This window comes from Hipposideros armiger, unplaced genomic scaffold (assembly GCF_001890085.2).
Source record: "Hipposideros armiger isolate ML-2016 unplaced genomic scaffold, ASM189008v1 scaffold_105, whole genome shotgun sequence".
Lineage (NCBI taxonomy): Eukaryota > Metazoa > Chordata > Mammalia > Chiroptera > Hipposideridae > Hipposideros > Hipposideros armiger.
The window spans coordinates 2,153,443-2,173,994 of record NW_017731455.1 but is presented as its reverse complement, the minus strand read 5'-3'; the positions used below and the strand labels follow the sequence as shown (position 1 = coordinate 2,173,994).

The window sequence follows — 20,552 nt, the reverse complement described above, 5'->3', positions numbered from 1 at the left end:
TGGCTTTTCTTTTTAGATCTGGCTTCTCATCTAATTTTGAATGCTTAAAAGGCCAAAGCAACACCTTAACTCTATCTAACCTATTCTTAAAAGAGAGTATAGGAAATTATTTGGTAGTGGTGATGGTTTAGGGTGGGGATAAATGAGTAATATAACAAAGAATAATTTTTGCCTAAATATAGTACCTGATGGAGCCAGACTTGATCTTAAGATTCTTCCATGGCATGTTTATTTAAAATAATTTTTGTTTGACAATATTCTTATAGTAATTTTTTGATATTTGCTACGCTTTTTCTGAAATTGTCTTTTCCTTTTCTCTAAAGAGATTTCAATTAAGTATTTTTACATCTTTGGTTGAGGGTACCTTATGCTTTCTCAGCATTTATTTGTGCAAAGTTTACCTTTTGTCAGCATTGATAAAGTTATAGACTTTTTCTTTTCGGTAGCGTTATTTCTGGATTATCTTTCAAGGTTGCCTGTAAAGAGGATGACCTTTAACCATACATTCTCTCATTAAGTGGAACAGTCATTTCAGGGGGATGAAAGACCATACTCTTTGGAACAAGATCTGGGCTTGAATCCTAAACTTCTGCCAGCCTCGATTTTCCTGTCTATAAAATGGGGACAATAATTCTTATGTGTTAGGATTACTGGGAGATTTAGTGGTCTAATAATAACTACATGGTACTTAGTGTAATATTTTTGTATTTTGGGAACACTGAAATCTCCAGTATTTCTGTCAATGACTTAAGCTATCAGAGCTTCAACTCTTTTGGGATGGGGCAGGAAAAGCAGAGGCACTATTTTCTTTGCAGGGTGTTAAGGATTAATTTTGGGTTTGTAACCTTGAAGGCGAAAAAGTACTTTTCAATAAAACATAATTTTTTTCTTCATCACTTAGATTTTTGAAGCAATGCCTAATTTTATGCTTGAATTTTAGAAGTTCTCTTTCGAGTACTGGTAATGTGAACCCTTCACCAACAAACCAGTTGTATATTTATGTCTGCGTTTATTTTGTTTTATGTAGGATAAATTTTTCAACCCCAGTATCCCGTCTTTGGGTTTGCGGAATGTTATTTATATCAATGAAACTCACACAAGGTAAAAAGACATTTCTTATTCTTCTAATCTCAAAAGAAAAACTCCAAAATAATTAATTAATGTACTTTAAGATGAATCTCACTCTGTTTTTGAGAGTTAATAGAATATGAGCTTCTGACACAGGAGGCTTTGTCTAAAAATTGGAAACAGCACAGCCACCTGAGACACCAGTTGCTATCTCCACTGCTGTGCTGCTGTAATTATAAATATTTTCTTGAGAGTGTAGGTATCGCTTATAGCTTTCTCTAACTTATTCACATATTGATGTTGCATCCGAAGTGTTCCAAATTGTGATGAAGATTTTTCTGAGGAGCAGTGCCTTATGATATATTATGACTGTTTTAGACGTTAAAAAGTACAACCGACTGAAATATGCCCAATCTATAGAGTTTTAGAACATATTTTCTCCTGTATTGAACAAATGTTCTTTGATTTATTATTAGCTTAAGACTTTTCTTAGAATTCTTGCTTCCAAATTCCAGGCGTATGGGGATAGGCTCTTAGGTACCAGCGTGAGAGAAAAGAGGCTTTGTTTTTAGAGAATCTAGGCTGCGGATAAGGAAGGAGGCTTGGAAGGGTGTGTGAATGACTTTGAGGCGTGAGAGAAAAGGCAGCCAAAAATGATATCCAGTTCTTATAATCCTAAGAGTAAATGCCTGGAGTAGGTAAGCAGTAAGTTCAGGTGATGAGAAATACTTGAATTTCTATGAAAAAGTAATCCAAGAAGTCAAATACTTAAATTTTAAGTCTCTCTGATGATACTGCTCATATGTGGATGATGAGATCATAAATGAGTACAGCAAAACCTGCATATATATTAGTTAAGGTCTTTTTTTTTTTTTTAAATAGACCTGAAGTCAAGGAACATATTTTTTCTCATTCCTAAACTACCTTTCTTCCTTTCTCCCTCCTTCCCTACTCCCCCTCTGAAGTTTAAAGGAGAGATACTGGTCCATTAATTTTTTTTTTCTTTTCCTTTCCTTGGTTAACATGATTAAGATCCTAAGAAAAGAGATCTCCTAGGGTCTCTTCTTTATGTAAGTAGACATTCCATTTATAAAACCAAATGGTCCATTTGTTGCCCCTAGTTGGAGGCAGTTAAGAAAAAAATAAAGCATATGCTGTATTGATGCGGCACTACGAAACTATTCAGTGTAATAAGCTGCCTGTGCAGCTGAGTGGGCTCTTTAGGTCTTCTATGTGTTACGTGAAGCAAAGCCTAAACTTTCTCTCTCTCTCTCTCTCTCTCTCTCTCTCTCTCTCTCTCACACACACACACACACAGCTTTCAGTCAACTGAAAAGGGATTTCGTAGACAGTTTGAACTTTATACTTCCAGTAATAATTCTGAAAATTTTCACTGGAGGAAGTGTTTAGAATTAAACAGTTAACATACTGGGCTGTTTTTTCAGAGAACTGAGACAAAGGAAAAGAGGAAGAAAAAGAGAATGTCAGGCAGGAGAGATGAAGGAACATGTGATTCACACAGTTCTTCTTCAAATTACTTTTCTTCCATCGTGGGCCTTTGGGATATTTTCAGAATTAGTGAATTTATAATTGAAATCTTCTACTGTTCACATGAATATTATTATAGAGGAAATGATAATGAGGCGTTATATACTCATTACACATGGTTTCCAATCAATGCATAATGAAAGTTTGTAGCATTCTTATTCTGAGATTTCCTGTCCCCAACCTCCCATTCAATGAACACATAGTCATTGTCACTGTAGGAATATGCCCTAACTTTTAGGTATGTTGAATCTGTTAAAAAAAAAAAATAGCCCTTCATGGTAGGAAAAGACTTTCAAATTATCTTTTATGGCCCATAGCTATAGCTTATATACTGGGGGTGCCAAAAATATGTATACAAGTAGACACTTTGGTCAATGTTGCTCAAACAGTAGTTCACTGTAATCAGAAGTGTGTGGACGCTGATGGGAACCACTTTGAGCACCTCTTGTGATTGCAGAAGTAAACATGACTTGTATTCATCTTTTGTTATCAGTATATATTGAGTATTACAATTGTAATACAGTTTTCCTTTCTTAAAATATGTATACATTTTTTTGGTACCCTCTGCACATAGCATTCAACATATATGTTTTTATGGTATTAATGAAGATACTTTTATTTCTTTTGTTTTTATATTTGAGTTATTATTTGGCAACGTGACACTATCCAAGCATTAATATACAAATTCCAAGTTTAAATTTTAGCTGAGAGTACATGAAAGAAACTAGGAAGGAAATTGTCTGCATAGCATCCTGAATGAAGGAGAATTTGCTCTAGGAGAGCCCCAACCCCAGGAGTAGATGAAATGAGCCCTGTGTTTATAGGAGGGAAACCATTGTATAATCGAAGCAACTTGTTCTAGGTGTTCCTGGAGTACTTCTCTGCTAAACAATTTTCACATTGCAGGCACCGAGGATGGCTTGCAAGACGTCTTTCTTATGTGCTTTTTATTCAAGAGCGAGATGTCCATAAAGGCATGTTTGCCACCAATGTGACGGAAAATGTACTGAACAGCAGTAGGTAAGGGTGGTGATGATGTTGTAAAGGGGAGAGGCAGGGATGGATGCTGGGAATGGAGTGAGGAAGTAATTTCCTTTATTAACTCGTAGTTTCTCTGGGACTCTGTCTCCAGGGGCATTTGCATTTCCAAGTTAAAGGTTAAGCTCCAAGGGAAGCCAAGGAAAGGCAGGAGAACATATGGCTTTAGTGAGCAGTGCCCTGTGGGAACAACAGTCTCGTTTTATGGGTTAACAAATGAACGGGTTTCTAATACGTGACAGGCAAGTTGGAGTCAGAGATGGCATACATGTTCTGTAAGGTGAATGTTTGGGACAGTGCATCTTCTATTTTATAGCCAAAAAAGAAGCAAGTTTGATATTTCTGGCAAACAATTACTGAAACAATTATTGAATCATTCTGAAGTTTAGGCATTAGAATATGGGAGTTTGGGTGAAGGTTGGTGTCTGTTCTACCTCCTTGGTGTGGCCCATGTTCGACATCTACCTGGGTTTGGGGAGCCAGAGATTGGGGTGGATTGAAAGATGCTTAGAAATGCTGGCCGTGTGGTGTGGTCGTTAAGGCCTGAACAGTGTAATAGGTACTCAGTAAATACTTATTGAATGAACAAATGAATAGTTGATAATGGAAATGTAAAAATCATGCCAATTACTTGTGCAAACATTCCTGCCAGGTTGAAATAAATGCTATTCAAAGAATAGATTTAGGGCACATCAGTGTCCTATGGAATTGGTCTTTTTGTATTAATTATGGGCTGTGTGGAGTTTTGCCATACACTACTCTAAAATCAGTAGGAGAAAACACAATTATTTTAAACTTCCTTGGATTATTATATATTCTATTTTCTAGGTAAAAAAACCTTCAAGTATGTTTCGTTCTCTCCAGATATTTTGACTAGTAACCAGAATGGTAAAGTGATTTAAGGACGTTTAACCATCTGCTTTCTTCCCTAAGTCACGTGGAAGACTTACAAAACTGAATTGAATCTTCCCTTTTACTTCACTGCTTATCGTTCTGCACTGTTGTAATCTTGAGCTCTGCCTTTTTAAAATAACTGGTTTGGTTGGAAAACACTTGTAAATATTTATGTCCTCGTTTCATCCCTCCTAGACAGTTTTATATATGGTTCTAACAGAGTCACAATATAAGTGAATAACTAGGTCTTTAAAAAGAAAATCAGACATTACTTTGGCAGTGGTTTTTGGATACCTCTGAATTAATTATATGCCTAAATTATAACCTTTCCCTTTTTCTCCTCTGCTACAGTGCAGCTTTGTGTGCCTCACAGCATAACTGGAACATTTAAATTCACATAGTTGTTACACAGTGAATTTGAGTTAAATTCCTCAGTCGGCCTCCCAGAGTCTTCAGGGGTCCATTGCTTTAGGAGTATGATACCCTTAATATTTCATAGACAACCAAAGAAAGCACTTCTCACTTGAGTTTGTTCTCTCATGTTATCACATATGAGAGAGAAGATACATTTTGTTTTGTGATTTATAGCTATGGTTTAGAAAATACTGAATACAGAGTATAGCACAGAACCAGTTACATTGTCTGTCTTTTCATTTTCAAATCAGAGTGCAAGAGGCAATTGCAGAAGTGGCTGCTGAATTAAACCCTGATGGTTCTACTCAGCAGCAATCGAAAGCCATCACTAAAGTGAGAAAGAAGGCCAAAAGGATCCTTCAAGAAATGGTTGCCACCGTCTCACCAGCAATGATCAGGTATAAAAGGCGAGGCAAAGAGTTTTTCCCCCCGAGACCCTTCCTGTTTTGAGCAAACGGGACTGAACCCCTGGGCTTTCCTAGCACAGTGCTCCTTGTCCAAAGATGTTTTAACATATTCTGATGTTAAAGCCAACTCCACCTTGTATTCTTTATGTTCAGCTCCCATGCGAAGTGGCACCGTGGTAGCCTTAAGGCACCTTCATCGATGTTCATTGACAGCAGCCCTTGGGTTACGCTGTTATTTGCTGTGTGGATTAGTTGTGAGCCGGGTCTCACACACCCATGTCTTAAAGGGAGTGGTTTTCTGTTGTTCTGCTTGCCTAAATGTTCGCTTGGTCCTTTGCTTCTAAAGTGTAAAGTGTGCTATGGAAGTGAAATGTAAGATTTTGGTCCGTAATAAATGGATACTTCTATAAGTAGTATATATGTAAAGTTAGCTCTTGAATTCCACAGTTCAGGGACACACACATACATATGCACATGCATTGCTAGGCTGTTGGTTCAGAAATTTAAGTAGACAAAAGTCAAATATACATGTGTATATGTATATGTATACATATTTACTTTCTTTCTTTTTTTTTTTTTCTTTCTTTCAGACTGACCGGGTGGGTGCTCCTGAAACTGTTCAACAGCTTCTTTTGGAACATTCAGATCCATAAGGGTCAGCTCGAGATGGTCAAAGCTGCAACCGAGGCAAGAAACACGTGACCCTGCCTTTCCTTTTCCCCCACATTTGTAGAGTGATCTTAGAGTTCTTTTGGAAACATTCTTTTTATGCTGTTGTGCATTCCCACCCACTGGGAGATTTCTGCATGTGAGATGGCTGCAGAGTCCTGTGTGGGGAGGGACAGTGGGGGGAGGAGGACCTCCAGGTGACGTGCAGGGTTCCTTTAGTGAGTTACCTGTGACAACTCTGAAAATCAGGGGAAACAATCCCTATTTTATAAATGAGGAAATCAAGGCTCAGATAGGTTAAGAAAATTTTCTAAGTCATGGCTAATAAGTGACTTGCCCAGGATGTCCAACCAAACCAGGCTTGACTTCCAAGCCTCTTCTTCTTACGTGACCAGGGCTGCCTCTCAGGAGATACATAGTCTCAACTTGAGCTCTTGCTGACTCTTCTCCTTCCCTGATTCTTTCCTGTTGTGGTAGTTGTTGTCTTCAGCTACATAAATATTAAACTGAGAGAAGTTCATATTATTGGAAAGTGTCTTTAAAGAATGAGTCACTGATTCGCCAGTGTTTGAGTGACGCGAACCAAATGTGCAGTTGCAAAGTGCGATTGAACTTTACATTTGAATTTTAAATGTGGCATGTTTCCTTTTACTAGACGAACTTGCCGCTCTTATTTCTGCCGGTTCATAGATCACACATTGACTATCTGCTGCTCACTTTCATTCTCTTCTGCCATAACATCAAAGCACCGTACATCGCTTCAGGCAATAACCTCAACATCCCCATCTTCAGGTAAGCTCATTTTGAACTGGAAGGCATGAAAAAGATTATAGTTTGAACTTTTTTTTTTTTCCATTATACCTTTTGACACATGTTATTGTAAAGGTGATGTTAGCTTTTTCACTTCTATCACAAAAGTAATGTATGTTCATTGTGGAAAACTTGAAAAGTACGAAAAAGCATTAAGACTATGACCATTATTTCTGTGTCATATATGGAATACGGGGTGAACGGTGAATACCTGAACTTTATGGGTAGTACTTACCAAATGGGTAAGAGGCACTTAGAAAGACAAGATAGCAAATTACTGTATCTGGCTTAGCAGTAGGGAAGTGGGGGTGGGGAGATGGGGTGGTGGTGATGCTATAAAGGTAAGTAGAAAGACCCATGCTTGTTCACTTTGATCTCATAATTTAGAAGAGCTAGAAACCTGTATCAGTTACAGTATAACTAGAAGGTGTGTATTGTAGGTTTTCAGGAGAATGCACTGAATTCCATTCAGAGGAAACAATATGTGAAAAGACAGATTCAAAGCATGGTTTGCTCAGGAAACAGCAGGTGATTCCGTAGGGTTTGAATGTAGGATGCATTGGGAAGGACTCGAGGCTGGAGGTGGTGACCGCAGAGGCAGTGAGAACTAGATCAAAACAGTTCCTAAGCCAAGACTGTAGAGTGTGTCCTGTACTTGAGAAATGACATGGTTAGATTTGCATTTTGAAGAGTCATTCTGGATTAGTGGAGTTAAAACAAGTCTGACTCCATTACAATAGTTTAGGTAAAAGATAATGAATTTCAGGCAAAAGATAATGAAATCTTAAATTAAAAGCATAGTAGTGTTCTTGGAGAGGAGGGCATAGATTTTATTAAAAAGTGTTTAGTAAGTTGGATTTACAAGACCAAATGGTAGTCCAGGTGTGGGGCTCAACAGAGGGGGAGGGAGACTCAGGTGTTTACCACCAGGGAGCTGGCTCGGCCGTGGAGCTGATCACCAGTGGGGTATTGGTGAGGACTGCGTTTAGCTGGTTTGGGAAATTGCAGTTTCAAACTCCAAAGCATAAAGCACCTCTCAGTCAGCTCGGTGAGCAGTAGAGAGGAAGAGGAGGATGAGTTGAGAGAGTGACTAGAAGGAAGAGGGCCAGCAGGCTGTGCAGGTGGGGGCTCACGGCGGGGCAGTCACCACGTTTGGTGCTGTGCCGTCAGCCTCAGCCTCACGGCCCCAGGAGCTCCTTTCTGGTCGCCGGGCTCAGCGCTTTGGCTCACCAGGCTCAGGCGAATGGCTGAGGAGAAGCCGTGCATTATGCAGTCAGCTGGTGCTTACCCGGCTCTGCAGTAGACGCGAGTGAACAAGATGCGTAGACCTGGCCTTCAGATAGTTCATCATCTACTGGGGAATGTGGACAAATGGCCAGCTGTCATCCAGGGCGATGTGACCCTACAGGGAAGATATTTCCAGGGACAAGAATCCCCTGGGTAGCTCTGCCCAGCATGGAGGAACCTGGGAAGCTGAATGAGAAAGCTGCTGGTAGGCATAGACTCAGAGCAGAGCCTGGGCTTCTCTTGTCATCAGTATAACTCGTGCACTCATTGCCTCCGGGTCCTCAGCGTGGATCTCTTGCAAGTGCTTGATAAACACTGATCCTTCTCCTAACCCCGCCGCCCTTTACATGAACCCATGGCGGTCATTCCCTCAGACATGACAGACTGTAGACAACCCGAACTGTCTATTTGCAGCTTTTCTTTGTTACACGCCAGTCGACATATTCACAAACCACTTTTCAGGGCGGGTTACTTTTGTGAGTGGTTCATCTCATTCATTATAAACCTATTCTGTAGAGTTTTACTTTCAAAGAGTGATATTAAGCTCTGGGGACATTTTACTGTTGCCCCTTTATACTGACTGTAGAAGCTACCAAAAATATATACTGTTTATATTTAGATTAATATCACTCTATTTGAAAAGAATAGGAGGAGACTCTGAGTTTGGAAAGGGTGGCTTAAGCACTAGATAATTTCAGGTTCATATCAAAATCCATCAGCGTTGTAGAAAGAGCCGTGGGGTTGTGAAAAGAATTGTTTCATTCCTGTGTAGGCACCTGAAGCAAATTCTTGTTTCTTGTTTTGGGCAGATGGTTATGCTCATTTTCAGTTTGGTAAAATTGTCCTTGCCTCGCAGAGAGACGATCTGAGCAATACTTATTTGAGAAAAATCTCTCCAAAGTAGCTTTTGTAACATCACATCCATTTTGTAGTAAATGTGCCTTAGGCAAATTTCAGGATGCCTGACCATCAGTGTCTTGGGACCCTGGACAGGGTGTTAAAATTTAGCAGTATTTCATACTCCTCTTCAAACCGGCAGCATCGCCTTTGCAGGGAAGTATATCAAGCAGGCTGCTTTTGGAGTAGATGTAATAGAACTTCAGAAAGTGAGGTGATGCTGTAACGGCTCTTGAATAATGTAAATGAGTGAAACATGTCAACAATACGGAAAATGGGAAAATGTCCACATTCTCACTGTCAGTAGCTCTAACAGCACATGTGGCTTATGTTCACATGGCAAATGTTTTGAAGTAGCTTGGAATTTGAGTATTCTTTTTATTTGTCTTCACAACTAATTAAAGCATTCCTGAATTTGTAGTACCTTGATCCATAAGCTCGGGGGCTTCTTCATACGACGGAGGCTGGATGAGACGCCAGACGGACGGAAGGACATCCTCTACCGAGCTCTGCTCCATGGGGTGTGTGTGTGTCGTCTCTCATTATCCTTGAGCCCTTATGGCACTTATCACTGTAGAAGCAAAAAGAGACTTGTTTGAGATTTTTAAAAACACTGTTTTCTGAGTAATTATTTGAGGGATCATTGCTTGGGTATGGGTTTGATGACAATTTTTTGTTATCCTCCAAATATAGCTGTTTTGTTATGATTTATGTGACTAAATACTTTAGTGTCATACGTTTGGGGGCGTTTTTTTTTTTTTAAGATTTCATTTTGCTGAGATTTTTCTAAGTCGGGTGGCCTTGAATTCATGTTTTACTTTCTCCTGGTATTCCAGCATATCGTTGAACTACTTCGACAGCAGCAGTTCTTGGAGATTTTTCTGGAAGGCACACGCTCTAGGAGTGGAAAAACCTCCTGCGCTCGGGCAGGACTTTTGTCGGTTGTGGTAGATACTCTGTCTACCAATACCATCCCAGATATCCTGATCATACCTGTTGGGATCGCCTATGATCGTATTATTGAAGGCCACTACAATGGCGAGCAGCTGGTAAGAGGACCACCCCGAAAGGTCTTCTTCCCTTTCAAGTCTTTTGCTTCTAGATAAGTGCTTTTGGCATTCATTAGGAATATATTTTTTTTACTCGTTTTTTTTTTTTTCCTTTCATTTTTCAATTACAGTTGACATTGAAGATTACTTTCTATTAATTTCAGGTGTAGAGCATAGTGGTTAGACATTTATATAATTTACCCCCTGATAAGTCTAGCACCCCCCTGGACCCATACATTGTTATTACAATATTATGGACTACACAATGAGGGATAGTGTTTGTACTCCCTAATTTTAAAGCACTGGAGGAAACATGGGAGGGTGGGCATGGTGAGTAGCTGCCGTCTCCTATGCCCGTCTGGTTGGTAGTGCTCATGGGAGCTTATCTGCACCTGGAGGAAGTGACACGAGTAGATTTGTCAGTGCCAGCCGGCCTTGGTCATAGGACTGGGAAATGAAAACACCTTTGGTACTGAGTTGCCGTCTCTACTGTGGGAGAGGGTGGTTGTGTGGCTTGTTCTCTCCAGGGCTTACCGTTTATGTGCAGATTTTACGGTGAGCCTCAAGAGCTAGGGGGATCATGTCGACAAAGCAAGTATAAATTAATTTGAGAAGTGGCAGTAATACCTTTCGTAAGCTCTTTATTGAAGTAAACATAATAGTTGTAGAAGAATGCATGTATCATAGGCGTGTCGCTTGAATTACACCCATGTAACCAGCACCCACCTCAAGGAACAAGGTCACCATGACCGTGGGAACCCACCTTGTGCCCCTCTCATCACGATGCCCCCTTTCGCTTAGCTTCGTACAGAACAGAGTAGTTCTGCCTGTTTTTGAACTCTGTGAACGGAATTATGTTGCGTGTGGTCCTTTGGCTTCTGGTTTCCTTTGCTCAGTCAGGTGTTTGTGAGATTCACCCATGTTATTGCATTTAGTTAGAATTTGTCCACCCTCACAGCTGCGTAGTATTCCAATATGTGAAGATACCACAATTTCTTCTAATGTTGAGAAACGGTTTGGTTTCCCGTTTTTGACTATGATCATTCTTGTATGTTTCTTGTAATCACCATATGTATGCACTCTATTGGCTATATACCTAGGAGTGGAATTGTTGGGTCAGCTTTAGTAAATACTGACAGTTTTCCAAAACATTTTTACTAACTTACAATTTCTACCAATATTGTGTGAGTTCTAGAGGAGTTCAGTTTTGTTCTTATTTAGCATGGAAGTCTTGGGCAAGGTACTTGCTTTGTCTACCGCCCAAAACACATCAAAAGCTTAAGGACACTTGATAACTGGAAGCTTTAAAAATTAAGTGAAGACCTGGATTCTTACCTGTGTGTCCTTTGGGAGACACCTTGTGTTGTATGTGTCTGCCCTGAAGGTGTACCCCACTTACCCTGACTGTCATAGCTGAGTCTTGTGTCCATTATATGGCCATTGTCATGCCTTATGTATGTTATATATTCAGTCAGTGCTTACTAAATGAATAATCAGCTTACAGGCCACTGTGGGGCTGGATCTGACATTCAGTTGCCTAATGTTAGATATTTGGACTCTGGTGATCATTGGACCCCAGACAAGTGGCCTCTTTGACATCTTATTTTTATCCAAGAACTGCAGACCAGTTTTTCAGCCTGTTGTGTCATGTTTATTCTTCATTAGTTTACATTTGTATTTTTATGAATGATGTAAACAGGGTACTGAGTGAACTCGTGTTGAATGTTCTGTTTTTCATTGGCCAAATTACCTCTCCTGATGACATGATTACATCTGTTAGAATCTTTGAAAGCTAAACATTTTCTGACAGGTCCACGAATATTTATTTTCCTTCTTCACTCTTTGTTGTCTTTTTCAATGCAAACCTCCAGTTTCCATAAAAACCAAAAGCTAACAAAAAAAAACCTTTATTCTTTGGATAACAGAATATTTGCATGTGTTAGCTTGATTTCTTATCATGTTATTCTTTCAAAATTGTAATACAGGGAAAACCTAAGAAGAATGAGAGCCTTTGGAGCGTAGCTAGAGGCGTTATAAGAATGTTACGAAAAAACTATGGGTGCGTCAGAGTGGATTTTGCACAACCATTTTCCTTAAAGGTGAGTGTCTATTGGAAGGAAGCTGTATTACAGCGTTGGTGTGGCTCAGTGTCACAAGATCTGAGCTCTAGTCTCGTCTCCTCCTCCTCTCCGTGCGACTGGGGCCTCCATTTCCTTTCTCGTAAGATGAGGACTATGTCAAGAATCGCACTCGGAGAATTTTTCCTACCAAAGCATGCCTGTTGAAAAAGGGCAATAAATGTCTAACTTTGGGAGATACCAGGTGCAACATTTATTGCTATTTTTCAATTCATGAGAATTTTTCAGATTGCTTTATACTATATATTGGTATTTTATCTTATGTTTTAAAATTGCCTTTAGGGGAAATTTTCCAAACATGACCCCTAAGAGCTGGGTAAAATCGACAACCTAGGTGAAGCTCTTGCTTACTGAGTGGCATCCAGGACCCACATATTCCGAGGGCTAGTGCCGCCCGCATGGAGAAGCCTGGGACTGATGGGTCCCTGAGGTCTTGGCAGTTTTAAATCCTTAAGATTTTCGAATTGGTAAAAGAGAGAAAGAAGGATGGGCAAGGGAGTCAGAAACCCAGGAGTACGGAACACAGGGCCTGCTTTTCCTTCTGTTCCGTTTCTTGGTTTTACTTTAAAAAGATCCTAACTGTTTGTGCTAGATGCTTTCTAATCTTAAGTGCTTTCAGCTTTTAGGAACCTTGTCATTTCTTTCTTAAAAAAAAAAGAAAACACAACCAAAAAACTCAAACTATTGGACAGCTTCTGTATCTTGTTATGATTTGCTTTTGGATTGAGATTCTTTTGAATACTATGTGACCCTAGGTTGTCAGATTTCCTTTAAAAAGCATGGTTATGTCAATTTCTAATAATAATGGGAATGTCAAATAATTTCTTGAAGATGTGAGAAAAGTGAAATATTTTCCTTTAATTTTTAAATGATTTTGCTTAAGCATCATCCTGTTTGAATTTTCAGTTCTTCGATTTCGTGCCTGACAACATTCTAGGAATCATTGCGGACTTCTGGAGGTAGACTAGATACAGGAAGCACTTCTCATATCTGTAGCCTGGCTCATTTTATAAAACAACTCCCTTTTCACTTTTTGAAACTCAAGTATATTTTATACATATTTATGTACGTGAGACAGTAAGAGTCAATGATTGTTTTTTGTGGTTTTTTTCTAGGAATATTTAGAAAGTCAAAGTCAGAAGCCTGTGTCTGCTCCCCTTTCTCTGGAGCAAGCTTTGTTACCAGCCATCCTTCCTTCACGGTAAGCTCTACACCAGCTAAACTGTCCGATCTCTATTGTTTCTTATATTGCATCGATAGGTCGATTTGCTTTAATGAGAACGTGCATGTTCTTGTCTTCACTTTCTCTCACGAGTAACTTTTCTCTTGGTCTTTTTATAAAGGACACGGAAGCGTGATGTGTTTTCATAGTTTTGGAGGTTTTTGATTATTTGAATTGTAAAATCTATTTGATTTTGTGAATCATTGAGGAGTTTGTATTTGATTTACGCTTTTGAAATTTTGAACTAAATTCTTTTTGATCGTAGCTTAGGTTATGCATATTGTACATAAGTGCAATGTGTAAAAGAGGTTTTTCTGTGTGAATTTTTCAGAATTCAAATTGTAACTTAGCAAATTGAATCTTAAGCCCTTCCTTTAATGTGTTCAAGTGTCAGATTTCCATGAATGTTTTAAAATGAGGTATCTTGCTTTATGTATTTTTTTCAGCCAGTGGGTTTTGGAAGTGATGTACCAACAGACTATTTACTTATAACAAAATAACACAGTTTGGCCAGGGGAGTGTATTAAACATAGTAAAGTATATTATGGAGGAAAACAACCCATAGAAATAATCCATTCGTGGTTTAAATTTAGACTGTGTAGTAATATGAGGTATCTAATACATTTATACCTTAGGCCCATATAGTTTGCTTTATAAAAGAGTGGGGTTGTAGCAGTCTAATTTAAAAAAAAAAAACTTTTCAGACCCAATGATGCTGCTGATGAAGGTACAGATACATCCACTAATGAGTCCAGAAATGCAATGGATGAGTCCTTCCGAAGAAGACTGATTGCAAATCTGGCTGAGCACATTCTCTTCAGTAAGTAGAATCCCAAACTCTCTAGTCCTGCAATTCGGGTTTGGCGTGGTGCCATGCGAACCATACAGGTTGTGGAATCTGCCGTAGTCCGGCTCCTCTTCTGGTTCTAGTACCCGGTACACAGGTGGGGATAGGTAAGTTATTAGCAAGAAGGTGAGGCTGTGGGGATTTGAGGGAATTGAGGAAAACATCTCACACAGGGCCTGATAATCAGCAGATGCTCATGTGATAGTTTTCGTGCTTTAAAAAAAATTGTATTGCTAAAGTGATTTGTTGCCTCTTACTCATGAATTTGTTTCCTTGAACTAACTTGCGGTATAGCGTTTAGCTTTACAGTTGCATGTCCCTTTCCCCTCTGACCCCATGATTATTTTTACTCAGACAATACTGAGAGGCTATTATATGTAAAGCTTTGTTTTATCTGTGGAGAATACAAATTAGTTAATGGTTCTGCACTTAGAGCTAATGCTCTTCTCAGAGGGAGAAGGGTTGGGAGAAGGGTTATACATACATGTTAATAATTTCAGTGGGAGTGACCCAGAATGGAGTGAGTTGAGTGCAGAATTGGCCTTCCTTAAGTTCTAGATGTCAGCGCTGTGCTGCTGTAGAGGCCACCTCATCATGCCACTGCAGCAGCGTGGTCCTGGGTGCACAGCCCGGTGCGGTCACCTCGCCTTTCCCTGTGCCCCATCCCCAGTCAGGCCCCAGCACTTCCCGCTGACACTGCTGTGGAGGCTTCCTCACCTCTTCTCACTCCTTCCACTCCAGCTGCTTCTGCTCCAGTTTCCCTCTGAGCCAGGCAGTCTTTCTTCAGCACACCTGATTGTGTCTCTCTCCAGCTTAAATTCTGGATGCTAAAAATTATACATCCTTGATGTTGAAAAGTTGGAAAATAGGGATAAAACTTACTACACAAGTAACCAGGAGTGCTGCTGTCTAGTCTCTAAAAATAATCTCTACAGTTTTCTATTGTGCTGTTTTCCATTGGTAACACAAATATTCATGTTTTTAAAAGACTATAAATTTTCTTTTTAATGGCTGTATATATGGTACTGGGTACTGTTTTGTTTTTTAAACACTGGAGACAACATCAATTGTGAGTAAAGTATTCATGAATTCATTATTATCGCAGAAAACTCACAAATGGCGCCTTTATTTCAGGTTATTCCATAGATGGTCTCATATTTTATTTATATGATTATAATTTTCTGCAAATTCAGAGTACTGGGTTATGGACTATAATCATTCTCAAATGCATTTCTGTCCCTTTCCTCTCTACCTCTGACCTACCTCTGGGCCAAGCTGAAAAGAGGAAATAAAAGTATATTGAGTACCGTCACTATGGGTCCTGTGGCAGGCTAATCCATTTCATTTTCACACAGCCCCATGAACTAGGTGCGGTTCTCGTTTTACCAGTGAGGAAGCTGAGGCTTGGGAATTTAAGTCATTTCCTCCAAGTCATGAAATTAGCCCAGGTAGAAGCTGGATTTTGAGCCCAGACTTTCTGACGTGGAATCCACCCCTCCCTCCTCCCTGCGGCTTTGTTTTAACTTGGCCAGTAGGAGGAGTAAAGCATGTGCCGTTGCTGTAGACTGCAACTGGGAACGGGGAAGAAACACGCAAGGGGATATCCTGTAGACTGGTAGAACAGGCTCATGCTCTAGGCCTTGGGTGTTCCACAGAGGTGTCTCTTGGTCATTCAGTAACTAAAGTCCATTGGCCTGGATCGAAGGTGGACCTATCACAGGCTGAGTTCTGTTATATGATGACTGGTGATCTCTAAGGAGGCTCCTCTGGCCCAGAACATGGTATGATAGTGTGACTTCCCTTTGGTAAATCACAGTTATGGAAAACGTAGAGGAGTTCTACAGCTTTAAATACTCCTATTTAAGATTTGGGTACTTTAAAAGTTTCAGCAGTATTTTAAAAATGTACAACTGAAGCTTTGTGTTTGCCTTTCAGCTGCAAGTAAATCGTGCGCCATTATGTCAACACACATCGTGGCCTGCCTGCTCCTCTACAGGCATAGGCAGGTACGTCTGCAGCGTCACCTGGAGAATGCTTTGTCAACTGTTCAGAAACTTACTCTCTGTTAGATCTGGCCCACTCCTGGCCAGTACTGTGAGATAAGCAGCAATATAAGCTAAGGGCTCTCCCCACAGGGGCTGACAAACCTGATGGAGGAAGATAGCTACATAAAAAAACCCCAAAAAACCTCAAAGACTGCTTAATATATATAATAGTAAGACATTCTCTGAGTACTATAGTTAACATAAATAAGATGCATTTCATTGACATGCAGTATGTATTTTGATAGCTAATGGTTTCTAAGCTATTCGACTTGTATTTAGGACCATGTTCCAACCTCCCACAATGCACTTTTTCCTAGTGCTGTGATGGGAGAGGCCATGTCTGTCTCACTCACAGCCATGTTCTCAACACCAAACATAGTGCCCGTGTATATAGGCACCAAGTAAATATTTGTCAGATAAATATGACATGAGAGAAATTCTTGCTAAAAATAAGTACTTCTTACTTTCAGATGGCGGCTTCTCCCCGTTATGATCTTACGTGCTCATATCATGTGTTGTGGCTCAAGTCTTCCCTGGATATGGACTATCAATATCGTGACATTCCTGGGGGACCAGCTTTTTAATCATTTTTTTCACTTTCTCAGCATTGGTGTTCTGGCCCTTTTTCTCTCTGTGCTGACAGGGAGCTGCAGGAAGGCCAGGGCAAAAAAAAAAAGTCCTTGGACCTGCCTCTGGGCCTTGGGGAAATAGGTTTTCCAGTGTCACGACACCATGTCTGTCTTTCTCTAGGGAATTGATCTCTCGACGTTGGTGGAGGACTTCTTTGTGATGAAGGAGGAAGTTCTGGCTCGCGATTTTGACCTGGGTTTCTCGGGAAATTCAGAAGATGTGGTCATGCATGCCATCCAGCTGCTGGGAAATTGTGTCACAATCACCCACACCAGCAGGAATGATGAGTTTTTTATAACTCCCAGTACAACTGTCCCATCAGTCTTTGAACTTAACTTCTACAGCAACGGGGTGCTCCATGTCTTTATCATGGAGGCCATCATAGGTATGTTGGGCCCTGAAATATTTTCATAGAAAATAAAGGGGCCTAAAACATATAGTGGTGTCTCCTTCAGTTTGGATGATAGGCCCTTGTTTAAGGGACTGTGTTGCTACATTTTTGATTTTCAAATAAAACTAAAATCTGCTGTATCACTATTTATAGCTTATTTTTACATCTATTATTCCATAAGTAGTTACTGAATTACTATATGCACAGTATTACACTTATGACTAAGGAGGAAGGTAAACTGTCTTGCTGTCCAGGAGCTGAAAAGCTAAGTGAGACGAGGCATACACATGGCAGTGAAGTGGATGGAGGGGGCTCATTTGTGATCACGAGGGTACAGAGGCGAAGGGGCAGAGGGGACCGAAGCCCCTGTGGAGGGTGTTTGATGGAGTTGGGATCACATGGTCTCATGAGAAGTAAATCCTGAGGGGTTCACTTAAATTTCTCCAGTGAATGTGCATGATTATTTTTGATGTGTTAATCTGTTAAGGTAATCCATGTTATCTGAGCCAGTGGATACTTTTATTGGAGTACTAAGGCTGCCAGCTTCATTGGTGCTTTTATTTCCTCAGCCTGCAGCCTTTATGCTATTCTGAACAAGAGGGGCGCCGGGGGGCCTGCCGGCGTGTCCCCCAGCTTGATCAGCCAGGAGCAGCTGGTGCGGAAGGCTGCCAGCCTGTGCTATCTACTCTCCAATGAAGGCACCATCTCTCTCGTAAGTAACACTCGTCAGTGTTGCCTATTTTTTTCTCGAGCATTGTTATGAAAACATGAACCACCTTTTGGTTTTGGACCATTGTTGAAGCTTTATATTCTGCTCCTGGGTCTCGATGACCCCCAAACAAGTATGTTGATTACTCTCTGGGTTTGCTGTCAGAGTCACTGCTCCAGTGAACCCTTCATGCAGCTAAGACGTGTGCTAGGACAGACTGCTCAACGTTCTCCATCAGCCAGATCCAAGGTCACTGAACTCATTGCACATAAGGCACTGGGTCAGAAGTTTGTAAATAACATGCCTACTCATGGACGATAGAACCACCGAAGATAAGGGTCAGAAACAGGCTTACAAATCATCTGCTCAACCTTTCTCACTTTACAAACAGGGAAACTAAGGCCCAGCAGTACTAATGAGCATTTATGTTATATTCAAGCACTTAGACATTTATCAGGAGGCGTATATATTAAGCAGTAGAAAGATTTTTTATGTTCAAAATCATCAATGAATAGAATTTATATTTAAAGTCTAGTATTCTTTTCCACTTATATGAATGTGTCCCGGACATTTGTGAGCACGTGTATTATGAACACAGCCCTCTCTTACGGTGTTCTTTGTATATATGGCATGTTGGTGGCTCTGTTGGGGGATCTATTTGGCATGAACCTTGCAGTTCAGAGTGGGCGGGGATAAGGTATATCAGGCTCCCAAGAGTGTCCTTTTCCTTTTCCGGGGTCTTTATTGAGTTATTTGAATATTGTGTTTCCTCATTCACCACCTTTATGTAAAATATATACTATATAATAACTTTTGTGGGGAAATTGTCCTGCAAAGAAAAGAGAAGCAGGTGGTGGGGCCTGCCAGGCAGCCCTTCTGAGGCCTTGCTCCGCCGAGCGGGGACTGCGCTCAGGAGCACCCTTTGCAGGTGGGGCCACACTGGATGTTCCGCCAGTCAGGTAAAGGAGGCCTCTTCTATGGCTGTGACCATGACTGTGCATACTTATCAAGAGGGTGGGCATCAGAAATCACAGGACATGCCCAGTGGTGTGAGGTGGGTGATATCATGGAATTATTTGGTAGCTACCTTGTACAGTGTTTTTGTGTGTGTGTGTGGTTTTTTTTGTTTTGTTTTTTTTTTTAAAGAAGTATAGGGCGGTAACATTGACATTTAAATGTCTTTTCAGCCCTGCCAGACATTTTACCAAATTTGCCATGAAACTGTAGGAAGGTTTATCCAATATGGCATTCTCATAGTGGCGGAGGTAAGAGGAATAGATTCCCTTTATTTGCCTTTGTTTAGTTTCTTGCTCTTTATTTCCTTATCTTTTCTACCAATTCTTTTAACCAATAATTACATTTGATATGTAGTCAAGTCCAAATGAAGAGAAGAGAAAAATCAGACTGGGGAGAGTAAATATCTTTTGGGATTGTTTAATATTCGGGTTCCATTCGTGTAACGGGTGTTCTTTAAAACACAGCTGGACTTAATTCCGTGACATCCAGAAGTAGGCATTCTAAGATGAGATGCTTTACCTCTTAGCTTGCTTGTCACTTGCACAGGTGCACTTTTCTCTTTGGAGATTTTGTTTTCATTTTGGTAGGTTTTGGTCTAGAGCAGCGGTTCTCAACGTGGGTTGCGACCTCTTTGGGGGTCAAATGACCCTTTCACAGGGGTCGCCTAAGACCATCGGAAAACACATATTTTCGATGGTCTTGGGAACCGAGACACCGCTCCTCTATCCGTCTCCATGCTTCAGACAAAATTTCATTTATTTGTAATTAGAAATAAATATTTCACAATATATAATTACATATTGTTTTTGTGATTAATCACTATGCTTTAATTATGTTCAATTTGTAACAATGAAAATACACCCTGCATATCAGATATTTACATTACGATTCATAACAGTAGCAAAATTACAGTTACAGAGTAGCAACGAAAATAATTTTGTGGTTGGGGGTCACCATAACATGAGGAACTGTATTAAGGGGTCGCAGCATTAGGAAGGTTGAGACCCACTGGTCTAGAGGGTCTGGCCTGGGAAAGCAGATGTCCATTCAGGAGAGAGGAGGGAGGAAAGCTTCATTTGATGTGTCTGGTAGCTCTTCCCCTCTCACGGCTTTCTTTCCTTCTTTCCTTCCTTGCTGTCTCCTGAGTGATTCTGAGTTTAGGAAAGAAGTGGATTGACCTTGTAAATGGCCAGGCAGAGAGGAGCGGGGAAGGGGGTGGAGAGAGCTGCTCTGGCTGGGCTCCGGCCGGCAGGTGTTAGTGCGCCTGTGCCTATGTGTTTACTGTTGGTCATCTCCTTGGCATAGCAAGATGATCAGGAAGATATCAGTCCTGGTCTTGCTGAGCAGCAGTGGGACAAGAAGCTTCCGGAACCTTTGTCTTGGAGAAGCGATGAAGAAGATGAAGACAGCGATTTTGGCGAGGAGCAGCGAGATTGCTACCTGAAGGTACTTTGGTGAAGAATTCCGGGGGA

The 20,552-nt window shown here is 40.5% G+C and overlaps 1 protein-coding gene across 9 annotated transcripts in view; it reads left to right on the top strand.

Annotated features, from left to right (window-relative positions):
* Positions 1 to 20,552, top strand: part of GPAM (glycerol-3-phosphate acyltransferase, mitochondrial) — an 86,598-nt gene that overhangs the window by 58,746 nt on the left and 7,300 nt on the right. For 7 of the 9 annotated variants that reach the window (XM_019646661.1, XM_019646656.1, XM_019646660.1 and 4 more), the window contains 15 exons: positions 1,028 to 1,101; positions 3,523 to 3,636; positions 5,214 to 5,369; positions 5,960 to 6,056; positions 6,694 to 6,830; positions 9,454 to 9,553; positions 9,869 to 10,081; positions 12,067 to 12,180; positions 13,335 to 13,420; positions 14,146 to 14,261; positions 16,224 to 16,294; positions 17,084 to 17,348; positions 17,924 to 18,066; positions 19,251 to 19,328; positions 20,386 to 20,526. In XM_019646661.1, the coding sequence (XP_019502206.1) occupies positions 1,028 to 1,101; positions 3,523 to 3,636; positions 5,214 to 5,369; positions 5,960 to 6,056; positions 6,694 to 6,830; positions 9,454 to 9,553; positions 9,869 to 10,081; positions 12,067 to 12,180; positions 13,335 to 13,420; positions 14,146 to 14,261; positions 16,224 to 16,294; positions 17,084 to 17,348; positions 17,924 to 18,066; positions 19,251 to 19,328; positions 20,386 to 20,526 (1,905 nt within the window). The remainder of the gene's footprint in view (positions 1 to 1,027; positions 1,102 to 3,522; positions 3,637 to 5,213; positions 5,370 to 5,959; positions 6,057 to 6,693; positions 6,831 to 9,453; positions 9,554 to 9,868; positions 10,082 to 12,066; positions 12,181 to 13,334; positions 13,421 to 14,145; positions 14,262 to 16,223; positions 16,295 to 17,083; positions 17,349 to 17,923; positions 18,067 to 19,250; positions 19,329 to 20,385; positions 20,527 to 20,552) is intronic. The other 2 variants (XM_019646653.1, XM_019646655.1) reach the window with 2 other exon arrangements.